This window comes from Callorhinus ursinus, unplaced genomic scaffold (genome assembly GCF_003265705.2).
Source record: "Callorhinus ursinus isolate GAN/ISIS: 27379988/994484 unplaced genomic scaffold, GSC_fseal_2.0 scaffold19, whole genome shotgun sequence".
NCBI classification, from domain to species: Eukaryota; Metazoa; Chordata; class Mammalia; order Carnivora; family Otariidae; genus Callorhinus; species Callorhinus ursinus.
The window spans coordinates 10,442,621-10,459,934 of NW_027397081.1; the positions used below are offsets into that span (position 1 = coordinate 10,442,621).

Below are 17,314 nucleotides of genomic sequence, written 5' to 3' on the forward strand. Positions count from 1 at the left end.
CCATCCATCCATCCATCCATCCCCCCCAGGTCCTGACTACATGCCCAGTGCTAAGGAGACAAGTGAACAAAATACACCATGATTCCTGTCCAGGAGCTCATGTTCTGCTAGTCTATTTGAATTGGGGTGGGCTTATTTTTACTTTTAAAAATTGTGTTCTTCCTCTTACAGTGTTGGTGGGAATGCAAACTGGTGCAGCCGCTCTGGAAAACAGTATGGAGTTTCCTCAAAAAGTTAAAAATAGAGCTAGCTTATGACCCAGCAATTGCGCTAATAGGTATTTATCCAAAGGATACAAACACAGTGATCAGAAGGGACACACACACCCCCATGTTTATAGAAGCACTATCAACAATAGCCAAACTATAGAAAGAGCCTAGATGTCCATCGACAGATGAATGGATAAAGAAGATGTAGTGTATATAGATATAGTATTATATATATGCACATACATAAGGTGGAATATTACTCAGCCATCAAAAAGAATGAAATCTTGCCATTTGCAATGACATGGTTGGAACTAGAGGGTATTATGTTAAGTGGAATTAGTCAGAGAAAGGCAATTATCATATGATTTCACTCATACGTGGAATTTCAGAAACAAAACAGAGGAACACAGGGGAAGGGAAGGAAAAATAAAATAAGACAAAACCAGAGAGGGAGACAAACCATGAGAGACTCTTAACTCTAGGGAACAAACTGAGGGTTCCTGATGGGGAAAGGAGTGGGGGGCTGGGGTCAGTGGGTGATGAGCATGAAGGAGGGCACGTGATGTAATGAGCACTGGGTGTTATATGCAACAGATGAATCACTTAACTCTACCCCTGAAACTAACAATGCACTATATGTTACTTAAATTGATTTTAAATAAAACATTTAAAAACAAAAAAACCAAACAATTAAAAAAAAATTGTATTCTTCACAAACCACCTAAAGCAGATGGGGAACAAACAAACCCTTTTCTTGGTTCCTCTCAGTGTGCCCAAAGCAGTGTGACAGTTCTCCACTCCTAAAAAAAAAATAAATAAAAGAAAGGAAGAACTTTACTAAACAGTAAGGAAAATAGAAGAAAGAAAGAAAGAAACAGCAAGGAGCATGAACTCAGCCCCGTCTTAGACAGCCTCTTGTTTTCCTACACAGCTAATGAGCGTCTGGTTTCCTGGTGTGTGCACTAAGAAAGCTGACTCAGTGCTTTGGGCCCTCCCTGCCCCCAGGCTCCTGGCTCAGGCCCACCCTGGGAGGACCGAGAGAGAGGAGGAGGCTGGCTATCCTCAGATAAACAACACAGCCCTGACCATTCCCAAGCTTGACATCTGGGGATGTATTTTCCCCTCTAGGCTTTGTTAAAGGGAATAGCGCGTCAGTTCTTCACATCTCCCTTTTCAGCATCTTCTTCTTGGTCCACAAGTCTTCGAGAGAACTGGTCTGCCTCCTCCCGTGATCCTCTCCTGCCACAGACATTTAAAACACATAAAAAAACCACAGACATTTAAAGGGCCTTTTCTCTCCCTCCTTAGTTAGGGTTTCTACATGACCACTTGTCGGAGGGGCAGGTATTGTCTAGGCTTTCAGTGGTAAATGTTGGATTACTCCCTTTCTCCTGTTACGGGAAGATTTTGCTTCTGAGAATGCAACACTGCCTGGGACTAAGAGCAAGGAGAAGGAGGGAGGGTGGGGGAGGAGAAGAAACAGAGGGGAAGGGGGGGTTGGGGAAGAAGGAGCAGGAAAATTAGGAGGAAGAGGAGAAGGAAATTAGAGAAGGAGTAAGAGAGCTTTACACGTATTTTAAAAAAAAACGTTTTATTTTGAAACAATTATAGATAAGCAGACAATAGTGTAACACATAACGTCAAGATGCCCTGTACCCTTCACGCCGTTTCCCCAGTGGTAACACGTTATGTAACTACAGCATAACATCACAACTGGGAAATGGACAGTGATACCATCTGCCAACTGGACTCCCATTTCCTCAGTTTTACGTGCTCACACTAGCGTGTGTGTGTGTTTCGTTCTAGGCAGCTACATCACATGTGTAAATAAATTCATGTGACCACCACCACTGGCAAGCTATGGTACAGGTTCATCACCGGATTCCTCGTCACATCACATTCCCTCGTCACACCTGCCCGGGGCAGCTATAACCAACCCCCTCCACCCCTGACAATGGCTAATTCGTTCTTGAGCTCTATAAACTTGTCCTGCTAAGAATGCAATATAAGTGGGGCGCCTGGGGGGCTCAGTCGGTAAGTGGCTGCCTTAGGCTCAGGTCATGATTTCAGGGTCCTGGGATGGAGCCCGACATCAGACTCCCTGCTCAGTGGGGACTCTGCTTGTCCCTCTGCCTGCCAATCCCGCTGCTGTGTGCTCTCTCTCTCTCTCTCTCTCTCTCTCTCTCTCTGTCAAATAAATAAATAAAATCTTAATTAAAAAAAAAGAATGCAGTATAAGTGGACTCATACAATATGTGACCTTTGGAGACTGGCTTTGTTCACTCCATAGAATTTCTTGGAGCTTCATCCAAGTTGTTATGTGCATCGATAATTGCATGCTTTTGATTGCTGAGTAGTGTTCCATAGTTCATTGTTCGCCTTAAACAGAAAAGTCAGTTATTTTACAAACAGCAAAAAATGGGTTTATTTGAGAATAGCAGAGAATCACAACTCAAGACATGCAAACTATGGCCAAACTACAGGCAAGTCCAAAAAACAAAGGAGAGAAACATTATTTTATGAAGAAGTTGGGAGGGGTTGTTTTGAATGAAAATCCGCTGCAGAAAAGCAAGACAGGGTGATGAAGATCTCTCATCCGCTAAGTTGCAGGGATGGTCGATTTCTTTTAGGAGATGCAGTGTCCATCTTTTCCCTGGTGGGGCCTGTAATGGATGATTCTTTCCTGTTGATGCTCCTTCTGTTGGGGTCTGTAGTTGGTGATTCTTCCTGTAATTGACGTAGAGTGGTCCAGCGCCCCTTCCAGCCTCCCCCCTCCACTTGAGCAATACATATACCGCAGCTTACCATTCACCTGCAGAAGGACATCCAGGCTGTTTCCAGGTTCTAGCTATGCAAATGAAGTTGCTATGAATACTCATGTTAAGGTTTTTGTGTGAACACGTTTTCATTTCTCTGGGATAGATGCCCAAGAGTGCAATTGCTAGGTTGTAGGCTAATTGTATGTTTAGTTTTATAAGAAAATGCCAAAATGTTTTCTAAAGTAGCTATACCATTTTACATTCCCATCTCCAAAATATGAATGATCCAGTTTCTCTGCATCCTCACCAGCATTTGATGGCATCCCCTTTTTTTTTTTTTTTTTGGTGGTGTCACTTAAAAATTTTTTTTTAGCCAATCTCATAGGTGTGCAGTGATATCTCATTGTGGTTTCAATTGGCATTTCCTTAATGCTCACATATTTTCATGCACTTATTTGCCACCTTTGTATCCTCTTCAGTGAAATGTTTGTTCATGTCTTTCTTCCATTTTTTAATTCTATAGCTTGTTATTTTATTACTGTTGAGCTTGGAGAGTTCTTTACGTATTCTAGAAAATGACTACTGGTCATGTCTGGTTTGTAAATATTCTCTCCATTCATACCCCGACTTTTCATCCTCTTCACGGCATCTTTCATAGGGAAAGTTTTTAATGTTGAAAAAACTCCAACTGGGGCGCCTGGGTGGCTCAGTCAGTTAAGCGTCTGCCTTCGGCTCAGGTCATGATCCCAGGGTCCTGGAATCGAGCCCCGCATTGGGTTCCCTGCTAGGCGGGAGGGAAGCCTGCTTCTCCCTCTCCCACTCTCCCTGCTTGTGTTCCCTCTCTCGCTGTCTTTCTCTCTGTCAAATAAATAAATAAAATCTTAAAAAAAAAATCCAATTTATCCACATTTCCTTCATGGATGGTGCTTTTGGTGTTCAGCCTAAGAACTTTCTGCCTAGCCCTAGGTCCAGAAGATTTTCATCTATTTTTTTTTTCTGAAGATGTTATACTGTTACATTTCATATGTAAGTAAGTCCACAATTCATTTTGTATTAATTTTTGGATAATGTGTAAAGTTTGGGTTGGTTCTTTTGTTTTTGTTTGTTTTTATTTGTTTTGTTTTGTTTTTGCCTAAAGGTGTGCATTTAAGTGTATTTTTAAAAGTTAATCCTTACAGCAGCCTTTTGAAGTGGGTATTATATTACCATCCCATTTTACAGATGGAGAAATGCAGAGATTTGGTAATGTTGACCAAGGCCCAGTGGCTGGTAAGTGGTGGGGGAAAAGCCCGGGTTTGAAGGCAGGTCTCACTGACTCATAGGCTCTTGCATTTAAGCCCTGCTCCTCCTGCTGCATCCCAACCCTTCCTCTCTGCTCCCGGGGCAGATGTTCTGATTCCCTGTACACATTCCTTCATCTTGATCGACCTGGCCCTCACCTCGGTACACAGGGTAGTGGAGTTTGGAGCCTGCTGGAGCTTGTCCAGCTGTCCCGTGACGTGTTTGCAGGGTGGAGAATGGGGACAGACTGGGGAACTTCCCTCTATGCAGAGAGCTTGCCATTCCAGTTTGGGGAGAGGCTCTTGTTGGATTTCAGCATCGTCCAGAGTGTTGCAGAACTGCTCTATCGGCTCCCTGGTCTGGGGGTCGCAGCCTGAAAATTTTAGTCTACACACACACACACACACACACACACACACACACACACACACACACACTTTATATAATAATTCCAAGTCCGGGATATTAAATCAATGTGCAGAAATCCAAGTCCAGAAAATTTCCATCCCCCATCTGCCAAAATAAAATACAGTGATAGAAGTCAACAGGAGGGACTCAGCATCTGGAGGCATAATTCCTATGGCTAGAACATACTTCTTGCTCCTTCCGGTGGGTTTGTGTCGTGGTCAGACTGTACCCACCTCATTCATTCCCCTTCACGGGTAGAAACAGGTAGCTGAAGGCGAAGTCTTCCTCTCCAGCTGTGTCCCCTCCACCCACTGGCTGCAGACTTGCCAGCCAGGCCCGCCCCAGGAACTTCTGCACTCAGACCCCCAGAAAGAAATCAGTAGCTCCCAGGTCTACTTTGTTCCTTCCCAAATCCCTAAGCCTCAACTCACTTGATGAGGGACCTAGGAGTTCTTTGCTTCTCTGACCTTACTCTCAGGGCTTATCCACCCATGGCTAGGCTTTCATCCTGGCCCCCAGGAGTGAGATAAAGGGAGCAGCCCAAGCCAGTCTAATGACTCCGGTTGCTGTGAATATGTACACATATTTATTTTGCCAGATTCTTCAGAAGTCTCAAGAGTGCTTGAACCCACTGCTTGGCTGTTTCAACAGTTGGTCAGCCATAACACACCGGCTCCTGCATGTCCCTCGACTTCCACCCCTGAATGAAACTCACAGAGGAGTTCTATTTGGGATCCTGGCAGCCTGCCTTGAGCCCTGGGTGTCTCCTCCTACAAGGGTGATGCTTCAGCATTCCTTTGATGGTCCCTGCAGATGCCAGGCGGCTTCTGGTTTCTTGTTCTCATTGGGCCGAGGGGAATTTCCTCAACGGATTCAGGCCATTTGACCCTGGTGCTTCCTCCAGTGGCCTCAGAAGTTGGTGCTGAAGGGCAGAAATCTGGGCCTGAAGCAAACAGTCTCAAGGCCAGTGGGCTGTTCACCTTCCAATCTCCATTTTCACCCACCCAGTGGAGCTCCCGACCTCCCTGACAACCATGTCCTCCATCATCCTCCAAGCTTCCCGGTGGAAGAGTCTGAGACTTGTCAGGGGGTAAGCAGAGCTGCCCAAGGGACCATCAGTTCTGTCATGCCCTGCCCTGCTCCAGCCAAAGCAAGCTATGGGTCTCCCTGTGACAATGACTTTGGGGTCCATATCCTACTCAGGGTGCAGGTTCCAGCCCATCTATACTCTTCCAGGAAGGGCGATTCTATTCTCCTATTTCCCCCATAGTCTTAAAGGGCCACCCCCGTACTCCTCCTGTGCCCAACAATTTTCCATCGGAACCTAACAGACCTGGCTCTGAATCTCACCCACCACTTACTAGCTATGTGGCCGTTGACTACTTACTGTCTTCAAGTATAGTCCCCTCATCTGTAAACAGGAAGAGATTGCTCTCATAATGGTTGTTGTGGGTTTAAACAAGATTGTATCTGTAAAGTACGGACAGTAGGCAAAGTCCATAGTGTGGAGTAACTACACTTGGAGCTTTATGTGTTTTCACTGGATACTCTTTATACCTCTTCACTCATTTCTTCACTTGACGAATGCCAGGCATTGGGCTCTGTGCTGGACCCTGAGATATGATGATGAGTGCAACAGATAGAGCCCTGTTCTCCTGGAGCTTACAGCCTGGGGGGGCAGAGCCTCTCGTCAGAGGCGTCAGAAAGTGCAAAGGGCCTGTGGCAGGAGGGGCATCGTAAGTGAATGGGGTGGGGGAAGGCTGTTGGAGCTGGAGCTGAGAGAGAGGGAGCCATGGAAAGCCACTGAAGAGTTTGCAGCCAGCTTGGGGGTGTGTAACAAAAAGGAGTTGATCGAATCTGCAGGGTGGAGGATGGATTGGAAGGGTAGAGTGACTTCTGGTCCAGTTAGGGGTTGTCATTGTTCAGGCAAGAGATGATCCCAGTCCAGCCTGGCATGTAGTGATAGAGAGAGAGGAATGAATTATACAGTATTTAGGAAGTAAACATCCCCTTGACTTGGTGCTGGGTTGTCTGTGGGGGGGGGAGCGTAAGATGAGGAAGAGGAGTATCAAGGTTAACATGATGGCTGGCTTGCCCAGAGGAACAAAGGCTCACTAGAATGTCTATTCCACGAGAGCTGAGTCTGTGCCCATTCACGGCTCTTTCCGGAGCCCGGCACGTAGTTGGTGTCTGTTGAATGATGTTGTTGACAATTAATAAAGGGAACATGAAAGGACGCACAGGTTGGGAGAAGAAGAGCTCAGTTTTGTGCAGGTTGAGTGTAAGGTGCCTTTTAAACAGCCAAAAAGAATTGTCAAATAGATTTCAGGTGAAGGTCTGAGCTAACAATATGAAAATTTGTGAGTCATTTATTATAGGTCGTAATTGCAGCTAGGGCATGGATGACATTCGTTCATCGTAAGCACTAAGTAAGCAAAACAAAGTCCCTACCTCATGGAGTTTAGAGTCTAAGGAAGGAAGAAATCTAGAGGAAGACAGAAAATAAGTTAGTAAATAATATATAAATAAATCGTTTTTATCTGTCGCACTTAAACCACCTGACATTTTCTTGATGAAAATACCTAAAGAGAGTTGAATCATCTGATCTTCCAAGAAAACAGTTGATCTAGAAATATTAGCTCGTCCGCTCTCTGTGTATGGGGAGCAGGGAGACAGGGCTGCCAGAGTTGGGGTAGGGCTGCTATTTAATAAAGACTTGAAATCACTAACCACCATTTGAATAGAGATTTGAAACAAACAAGTAGCAAGCCAGGTGGCTCTCTTAGAGCAGAGGGAACAGCAAGTGCAAAGGTCTCGAGGTGGGAATGTGCTTGACATGGTGGAGGACCAGCGAGAGGCCCTTACGGCAGGAGCAGAGTTGGGGAGGGTCACAAGCCATACCCAGGGCAAGATCATGGCGACCTTTGTAGACCACTGTGAGAACTTTGGCTTTTACTGTGAATGAGAAGAAAGCCAGTGGAGGGTGTTGAGCAGAGCGATGACATACCTCTGACGGACATTTTACGAGTATCACTCTGGCTGCTGGGTTGAGAATGGATGGCGGAGGGGAAGAGAGAAGCAGGGAAACCGATTAGGAGGCTTGGGTCAAGATGGCCCTGGGTAGAGGTGGTGAGAAGTGGTCAGACTGTTGCTCTATTTCGAGGGTAGAGCTGACAGAATGCGCCGAAGGACTGGTCATGGGAAGGAGAGGAAGAACCAAGGAGGACATCAGATCTTCGAGCACAGGGAGGAGGGAGGCCCATTCGCTGAGAGGAAGGCAGAGGGAGGAGCGGGTGTGGTGGGGGGAGAACCCAGAGTTCTGCTTCAGACACGCCACGTCCAGGACCACGACCAGACACCCAATGACGGGGGCTGGTGGGGGGATGAGCCGCAGGCACAGCGCATAGGGGCAAGAAGTCTGGCTGTCCCGGGCAAGCTACTGGCGTTCCCATTTTACAGTGAAGAAACTGAGGCCCAGTGAGTTTACTTGCCCAGGGTCACGCAGAACATGAGTGGTAAAACTGGGATTTGAAATCAGGGCAGATCCCTGGCTTTGCCCCTCCACCACAGGGATCCCAGCTCCTGGGAATTGGAAAGCACAAGAGGAGACAGATTAAGAGGTACGGCCGAGGTAGAGGGGAGGTCTCTGGAACAGTGTAGAGGTAGAGGCGAGAGCAGGGGGAGCCTGGGAGCCACCCTGTCGGGATGTGAGGGAGATCAGGTGCTTTTTTTCTGGAGGTCAGCAGTCCCCGGCTGACTTCCCGGGGCCGCCCTGCGCGCACATTCCGGCAGCCTCCCACTGCAGTGCCCACGCAGCTTTGTAAATGCTGTGCTTTTAAAAATGTCCTTGCTCCTTAATCCTCATCCCCGCCAACCCCAAACAATTTCAACAATTTGCATATCGACCGTTCTGTGGGCACAAACGGTGAAATGAGCGGGAGAGAGTCAGCAAATGCCTATTCTGTAAGGCCCTCCCTTAAGTCTTGACTTCTGTTCCCTTCAACAAAGATGTATTGTGCCGTGCGTGGCAATGCGCTGGGGGGGAAGCAAGAGGAGTAATTGCAGTCCATCCATAAAACGGAGTACGGCGCAGCCATTGCAGACCTTGCTTCGGGAGAATAGCCATGTGAGGATGCCCCGTGCCACCCTTAACTGGAAAAGCAGATCGCAAAGCAGCCCACACCGTGTGATCAGAAGGCAGAGGGGGGAGGGTGAGGAAGGAGCGAAACCAAGAGAGCAAAGGAGAGAGATCCCTTGCACATGTATGTGTAAAAGAACATACTAAAACATGAACAGAGGCCAGCTCTGGAAGGTTGGATTGCTGATGATTTAATTTTCTTCTTTATAGCTCCCCGTATTCCCTTGATTTCCTACAAGGATCTGTATTACTTTCATAATCCAAATGGCCATAGACGAGCCTTTAAAACAGAAGCGTGAGGCGTGATGTTGGTCCTCCAGGGGTTTGTGATCTACTGGGAGAGACAAACATATGGGCAAGTGGCAGAACAAATGGGAGGCTTTTCGTGGCCGCCTCTGTAGAATGGACTTGCTCCTGAGCTTGCAAATTCCTTCCCTTCCTGTCCCTGTCGCTGCCGGCCATCCCGGCATCTTGCTGGGCCTCCTTCTAGGACTCTCCTTCCTCCTAGGACTACCTTGCAAGGCCCTGAGGCTTTTCTGGGTCTCCAGAGCCTGGCACTAAGCCTCGTTTGTTGTTCTGCTAGTTGCTCTTGGAATTAATGGGTCATCTCCTTCCATCCCTCAATGCCCCACATCTCTGCAGCTACGATGTGGATTGCCTCATTGAAGAAGCAGCTAAAATGGAGAAGATCAAATTTCCGCACATCGTGTCCATTTACAGGGTGTGCAAGGCAGCCCCTGGGCATTGTGATGGAGTTCATGGCCAATGGCTCCCTGGAGAAGATGCTGCCCACACCCACCCTCTCCTGGCAGCTCAAGTTGTGCATCATCCATGAGACCAGCCTGGCCATGAACTTTCTCCACAGCATTAAGCCACCCCTGCTCCACCTGGACCTCAAGCCAGCAACATTCTCCTAGACAGCAACATGCATGTCAAGGTAAAGGCCCCAGTCGACCTCTCGGCCCCCTTTCCACTCCAGACTCTCCTGCAGGTGAGCCTGTCTGCCTGGCCTGCTCAGAGTTTTAAGTAGCTCAGCTCCTGGGAATTGGACAAATACTGAAGGCAGGGTTTACACCTAAACAAAGACAGAGGAGCAGTGGGGTTCGGTGCATGAATCTGGGTATCAGGATGCCTGCAATAACCCTCTCAGGACCTCGGTCTTCTGTGTCTCCTGTGGGTGGAATATTCCCTAGCCTTTCCCTTGTTTGCTTTGGGTGGGGATGTGTGTAAATGAGATGATGGCCTTCAGTTCCTGAAATGTGCCACCCTCTTTTGCTCCAGGACCTTTGCACATTCTGGCCCGAATGCCAGGAGCAGTGTTCCCCTACTGCCTTCTTTATCTAGCAAGTCATGCTCATGTTTCAGCTCTCTGCTTAAACATTACCTCCTCGGGGAGGTTTTCCCTGGCTATCCCAACAGGCCCCTGTTGTATACCCTCATGGTGTCTCTGTCTCTTCATATTGCTAACCCCAGTCGTAAGTCTAGAGTCCTTTATGAAACTATTTCATTAGTGACTCTACCCCCTATTTGAGTAAGCTCTTGGGAGAGTAGTGGGTATGGGGGGGGTCTCATCTTTCTTATCTGCTGCCTGATCCTCAGCACCCAACTCAGTTGGCATATGAATGAATCCGTGGATAGAAGTGAAGTGGGAGATAAATGTACATGGTGTATACACTTCAGGGCCCTTGGAAGTGGACGAACAGAACTCATCAAAGATAGCGACTTTATCCACAGCCCCTCTGGATAATGGCAACACCTCCTAAGTACTTACTATGTGCCAGGAGCAGTTCTAGATGCTTTTTGCATATTTGCCCATTTCGTGTTCATAAAAGCACTATGAGCTAAGTGTTCATATTATTTCCAGTTTATAGATGAGGAAGTTGAGGGTCTGAGGAGATCAGTAATGTGTCTGAGGTCATGCAGGTCGCATGGGAGAGGCCCGGGCTCTTAACCACTACACTGTCCCAGAAGGTGAGGCTGCAGGACTGTGAGGGATCAAGGCAGTTTTCTGGAGACAAGACTATTGTTCCCTTATTCTGGCCTGCGGCTTCCTCCCAGATTTCAGACTTTGGCCTGTCCAAGTGGATGGAACAGTCGACCCAGATGCAGTACATCGAGAGGTCAGCTCTGCGGGGCACCTTCAGCTACATTCCCCCTGAGATGTTCTTGGAAAGTAACAAGGCCCTGGGGCCCAAGTATGACGTGTACAAGTGAGAGGTGGCTGGGCTCCGTGCCATGTTCCCGGGGTTGGCGGAGGTGCTGCTTATCACCACCTTGCCTGACCCCCCCCAAGGCCCAAGGGCACGCCAAGATGGGGAGGAGGGAGCATGGAGGGGCACTCTGGCTGGAGAGGCTCTGCCTGGGAGGGTGTGGTCCATGGGGCCTCCCGGGTGGGGTGACAATGGGTATCCGAGAAAGTGACTCAGGGAGCACTTTGTCCTGTCTGCAGCTTCAGCATCATCATCTGGGAGCTCCTCACTCAGAAGAAACTGTAATCAGGTAGCAGATGGTGGTGGCAGCCTCGGGTGGGGTCCTGGAAGGCCTGTGAGAGGCTGAGGCTTGCAGCGACAGGATTAAGTGGCAGCTTTGGGTTGGGGAGCAGCATACGCTTTAAGGATTCCCGTCCCCACCTTCCTTACTCCCTCCCCTGCTGGAATCTCAGCCTGTAACCTAGCTGTTTATTCACCATGCATTCATGTGGCCCCTGCTGTGTGCACCCCTGTGGGGATCCTCAGGGCCGCCCACCACCCTGCCCAGCCTGCTGCTCTGGCCCTGCCTCCCAGCATGCACACAGCCTGGACCTCCCCTCACAGGCTTCAACATGGTGACTATTGTCGCCTGAGTGGCCGCACGCATGCGGCCCTCCCCGCAGCCTGTCTCGGACGAGTGGCCAGGCAAGGCCCAGCAGATGGTGAACCTGATGAGGTGCTGTTGGGATCAGGTCCCCAAGAAGAGGCCCTGCTTTCCAGGTTCTCGTCAGGCCTGCCCTGCTCAAGGGCCTGGGGAGCTGGGCGGGGCTGGAGCGCATGGGAGCCTGGGCTGAGGTTCCAGGGGGCAGGGGAGGGGGTGGCTGGGGCCTGGGCCACTCCTGAGCGCTCCGTGTGGTGCTGGAGCAGGGTCTGCGTCAGAGTGCTGGAGGAGGGCAGTGGGAGAGGGGGCACTGAGGACTGAGGCTCCTCTCTGCACCCCCGTGGGAGGCCGAGCCGAAAACCCATACTGAAGGGTCGGGGCCTGGCTCTCCTGCTTCTGAGTTCTCGGGTTATGCCGGCTCCATCCGGGGCCACAGCATCTTCATTTGTAACATGTTCGCAGACTGTGAGATCACGGGCATGAATGGACCCCCTTTAGCGACTGTGGAAACGCACACATGTGTAACTGTGAGCACTCAGAGATCACCCGTCTAGTCCTGCCCCCTCATTTATGGAAAAGGACTGACCCTCAGAGGGCCAGGGACCTGCTAAATGTGGGCCCACTGAGCCACAGCCGGCCGGGATCCAGCTTTCCTCCCTCCCGATGCACATGTATGGATGTACCTGAGTCCGGGAATGGATTTTGGGGTGTGGGGGACACAGGGAATGTTCACATATCTAAAATGGGGAACGGACTGCTGGCCAGCCTGTTGCTTCTCTTTTTGTCTCTCTCCTTCATGGAGCAGACATCACAGTCGAGACAGACATGCTGCCATCCCTGCTCCAGAGTCCCGTGGCAGACCCAGAGAGTGAGGCTCTGGCCAGGAAGGTGTCCTGCAAGCTGTCTCTGCACCGGCCTGGGGAGGTGAGTGCTGGGGAGGGGGGTGCCTCCGATAAGTCCCCCGGGCCGGGGGGGATGCATGCATGATGCATGGGCGTGTCCTTCGCAAGGCCCCCCTGGCTGAGGGAGCAGATGGGGACTGAGAGCCAGCCCAGCGCACACTGCTGGCCACACCAGCAGCCTACTTGGGGACAGCCGTTCCTAATTTGCACAGTCGTGGCCGTGGCTCAGAGCCCCTGAGAAGGACACGCCATCTCTCTCTCTCTCTCTCTCTCTCTCTCTCTCTCTCTCTCTCTCTCGTGCGGGATTAATCAGAGTCCTGCCTGGGAGCATGAGTGTCCTCAGTGTCCTCACCCCCTAACATGGGAACCAGCCGTGGGCTAGCAGGGGGCCCCTGGCTGAACCACAGGGCCAGCCACCCTGCACTCCCGCCTGTGGTCCGAGGGGCAGTCAAGGTCCTAGACCACCTCTTTCGGGCAGGGTCTTCCCTGCTCAGGACTTTCCTGCAGACACAGCGGGTGGTCTGAATGGCATGGGAGGGGCTTCCCTCCAGGTGCTGGAGAGAGGGGAGGAGTGGAGGACAGTACAGACCAGAACTGCCCCGCTGGTCTAATCTGCCCCCTTGTCTTCTGATTCCCTCTGCCCAGGTCAGCGACAAGGTCAGTCAAGAGCTAACGGACCACGGTGAGTCCACAGAGCCACAGCTAGAACCAGAGAATTCACAGGAAGGAGAAAGTGGAATCCAACCACACCCTTTCCCCCTCATCCCTGCCCACTCACCCCCCCACCCCAACCCTCTGCCCAGCTTGTCCCAAATCAGGAGTTAGTGGGTCCCTTTCCTGACACCGGCCCCAGGTTCCAGAAATGCACATGCCCTCGGAGGTCAGGCTCTGCTTCCCCCTTTAGGCTTGTGTTCATAGTAGGCCAGACTCCTCCTTTCCTGGCTCAGGGGTGGGCGGCGGGGGGGCGGGTCGTGGAACTTTGGCTTGCAAGCCTGGCTGCGTTTTGACCTGGGGGATGAAAGCTGCCCTGATGCCTGGGCCACCTAGACGATTAAATCAGAATCTGGGGGGGCGGCCGAGGGGGAGGTGGGGAGGCAGGGAGGGTTGGCCTGGGCAGGGATTTTTGTTGTTGTAGTTTGTTTTGGAAATTGTTGTTTTTAATCGGGATATACTCTGGGTAGAGCAGGAGGAAGCCTTAGTGGCCAAAGTTCAGATCATGGAGCATGTTTTTGGCTGGCATTGACTTCCTTTGTGCCAAACATTCCCCTGAATGCGCTTGTCTACCTAAGCTGTCCTCGCAACAGTAGATGAAGTGGGCATTGTTTGTGGCCCCTTTATGGATCAGGATCCGGAGGCTCAGGGAGGGCAGGGAATTGGCGAAGGTCCGGCAGTGCGAAGGGTGCAGTCAGGGTTTGCTCCCAGGGCTCTTTCCGCCCCATCCTCACAGGAGGGGCTGCCAGAGAGTCCTTTCTCCGGGAGGGTGGCTGTGCAGAGATCTCTGATAGCAGGAAAGACTGCCCTCCCTCCCAGAGTCTCTGCTCCTGGATGGCACTTCCAGGAGGCAGGGGGCCGGACGAGATGACCTGTGGACAGGTCAGAGGTCCTTTTTCCAACCGCATCTCCCTCCCAGCAGACTCAGGGGACTGCTTGAAGGGGGTCCTGCAGCTCTCGGACAGCAAGACCCCAGTCCTGAGCGACGAGGAGCTGCACGTCTATGAGAACAAAGTCACTCCCCTCCACTTCCTGGTGGTACGGAGCCTCGTGGAGCCGGTGAGGCTGCTGCTGGCCCACGAGGTCAATGTGGACTGCCAGACCGCCTGCGGCTACACGCCTCTCCTCATCGCCGCCCAGGACCAGCACCCCGACCTCTGCACCCTGCTCCTGGGGCACGGGGCAGACGCCAACCTCGCAGACAAGGATGGCTGGGCCCTGCTGCACTTCGCAGCCCAGAACGGGGATGACCGCACCGCCCACCTGCTCCTGGACCACGGGGCCCACGTGGATGTCCGGGAGCACAAGGGGTGTACCCCGCTCCACCTGGCCACAAAGAACAACTTTGAGAATGTGGCACAGCTTCTGGTCTCCCGCCAAGCTGACCCCAACCTGCATGAGGCTGACGGCAAGACCCCTCTGCACGTGGCCGCCTACTTTGGCCACGTCAGCCTGGTCAAGCTGCTGACAGGCCAAGGGCCTGAGTTTGGATGCTCAGCAGAGAAACCTGAGGAGGCCTCTGCACCTGGAGGTGGAGCAAGGCAAAGTGAGGGCCATCCAACACCTACTGAAGAGCGGGGCGGCTCCCGATGCCCTTGACCAGAGTGGCTACAGCCCACTGCACATGGCAGCCGCCAGGGGAAAGTACCTGATCTGCAAGATGCTGCTCAGGTACGGGGTCAGCCTCGAGCTGCTGACCCAGTAGGGCTGGACCCTCCTACATCTTGCAGCCTTCAAGGGCCACTTGGAGGTCATCCACCTGCTGGCAGAGAGCCATGCAGACTTCGGGGCTCCTGGAGGCATGAAGTGGACCCCCCTGCACCTCGCCACCCGCCATGGGGAGGAGGCCGTGGAGTTAGCGCCGCTGCAGTGTGGTGCTGACCCCAGTGCTGCCGAGCAGGCGGGCTGGACGCCCCTCCACCTGGCCGTCCAGAGGGGCGCCTTCCTGAGCGTCGTCAACCTCCTGGAGCACCACGCAGACATCCATGCCCGCAACAGGGTGGGCTGGATGCCCGCCTACATGGCCGCCCTCAAGGGCAGCATGGCCATCCTCCAAGTGCTGGTCAAACCTGGTGCCCAGCTGGACCTCCAGGAGAGGTGGGCTGCACACCCCTGCAGCTGGCCCTCCGGAGCCAAAAGCAGAACATGATCGCCTTCCTAGAGGGCAAGGAGCCCTCCTCGCTGGCCCTGCCGGGGAATGCCGAGCCTGGAGCCCAGACTGAAATGTAAACAACCTGGGGCCTCCTTACCTGGCAGGAAGTGAGGTTGGGCTCCTGGCAGGGCCTTGCCCCCTGCCCCTTGGACCTCGAGAGGAAACCGAATGTGGTTCCCCCCCTGGAGGGAAGGGGGAAGGGGCACTGAGGTGGTAGGTGGGGGACGGGGTGCTGCATCTTCCTCCTCCTGCACCACGACTCAAGCCCCCAAAGTGAATTCCTTCTTCCTTCCCAAGACCCCTGCCACCTTCTGCCACTTGCCCCTGAGCCCGCGGGGACCCTTGCATCCTGGGAGCCCTCTCTGAAGGCAGAGGGAGCTGCTCCCTCCCAGCTGGTCCCTGCATGGCTTGGCCCTGATCACAAGCAAGGCCAGGACAGCCAGGCACGCGCTTTTCAAAAGGGGCAGGAGCTAAAAGTTGGGAGGAAATTTCTGCCTGCGGTGGGAAGCCCAGCCAGCCCTGCGTGGCCACACAGAAGGTGTGGTCTCACACCTTCCTGGTGGCCCTGGCTCTAGTGCCTGGGTCTCCCACATGGTCTGGGGGGTAGGAAGGGGGTGCTCCAGGTGCCCACGAGTGATCCTCCGTCTCTGACCTCCTCTGCCGCCCCTGCACTGTGTCTAGTTATATGGCCAGGTTTCAAACCCTGAAATCAATAAAAGGGTGAATCTGAGCCTCCCCTTTGGAGATGGGCTGACCTGTGGGGCCAGTGGTGTTCCTGTGGGACATGGTGTGTGTGTGTGTGTGTGTGTGTGTGTGTGTGTGTGTGTGTGTGTGAGTTTGTGCAGCAGGAGAAGGCAGGGGCAGATGTGGGGAGTGAGGGGGGCTGGTGATGCTGAGGGATGGCTTATCCGGGCTCAGTGTGGAGCTTCGCAGGACAAGGACTTCCCTCCCAGCCGCTGCAGCTCAGAGCGCTCTCCCCTGGGGCCACACCCTGGCCACCCATCTGCCGGCCTGGCCCATCCTACAGGCTGTGGGGCAGGTTGGGGCAGGGCTGGGGCTGCTCACACCAACCAGCTTCTGCTTCCTCCCTGGCTCTGCCGGGAATGGCCGACCTCGGGTCTGTGGGAGGTGGGGGTCTGAGCGGGGGCAGAATGGGTGCCCTAGAGTCCTAGCCTGCTCTTCTCCATCTCTGCTCTGCTGGAGCAGCCCCTCCGACTCTTTAACTGTCAGAGCAAAGGAACCTTCTGCCCCAACTACTGGCCAGCTCCCACCCCCAGCCACTTGGCAGGCTCACCTCTGCGTGTGGCCCTGCTGGGCTGGGAGCGGGGCCTCCTGTCCGGAGGGGTGAGGCAGAGCCGAGGGAACGTCTTATCCCACCTACATGCTGGCAGTGTTGTGTCTCCCATCCTGTGGTCTCTGGGCTCCCGAGCCCTGGATGCTTCTCCCCGTCACACCACAGCCTGTGGCCACCACAGAGAGCCCTGGGGCAGCACTGAGCTGGGCTGTGCCCTAGCACAGTGGCTGTAAGTGAAGCCCACCCATCAGAACCTCCGGGGTGAGGTGTGCGGGGGTGGAAGGGCTTTTTAAACACGGCCCCTACCCTTGACCAGTTAAACCAGATTCGCCCAGGTTGAGCTGGAGAGCAGCCAGGGCTGAGAACACCCACCAGGGGGTGTCCCGTAGTTTCTCCCTGTTGCCCTTCCTTAGCACCCCCAAGATGGAAGTCACTGTCCAGCAGCCCGGGGTGGCTGGCTTTTCCTCTGATGAGTGCGGACTCCTGAAGACCACCGCAGGCGACACCAGCAGATTTTCCATCCCTCGTACTCCCTGCACAGTCCATTCTCGTTGTTCTTCCTGAGACTGGGCCTCAGGCAAGACTTGTAGTTGAAGATACCCCTGGAAGT

The 17,314-nt window shown here is 52.6% G+C and overlaps 1 protein-coding gene and 1 non-coding gene across 2 annotated transcripts; both read left to right on the forward strand.

Moving 5' to 3' along the window:
• The first annotated feature begins 2,178 nt into the window (after positions 1 to 2,178).
• LOC112840667 (small nucleolar RNA SNORA5) lies at positions 2,179 to 2,304 on the forward strand. Its single transcript, XR_003212558.1, has one exon. It is a non-coding gene; the product is annotated as a small nucleolar RNA SNORA5 (small nucleolar RNA).
• Positions 2,305 to 5,691: 3,387 nt separating this feature from the next.
• On the forward strand, positions 5,692 to 15,487 carry ANKK1 (ankyrin repeat and kinase domain containing 1). Its single transcript, XM_025893444.1, is given in 12 exon segments — positions 5,692 to 5,747; positions 9,438 to 9,525; positions 9,527 to 9,695; positions 9,698 to 9,732; positions 10,854 to 11,005; positions 11,245 to 11,294; positions 11,609 to 11,764; positions 12,451 to 12,569; positions 13,193 to 13,229; positions 14,181 to 14,743; positions 14,745 to 15,351; positions 15,354 to 15,487. Coding segments are annotated over 12 exon segments (2,166 nt in total).
• The last annotated feature ends 1,827 nt before the right edge of the window (positions 15,488 to 17,314 follow it).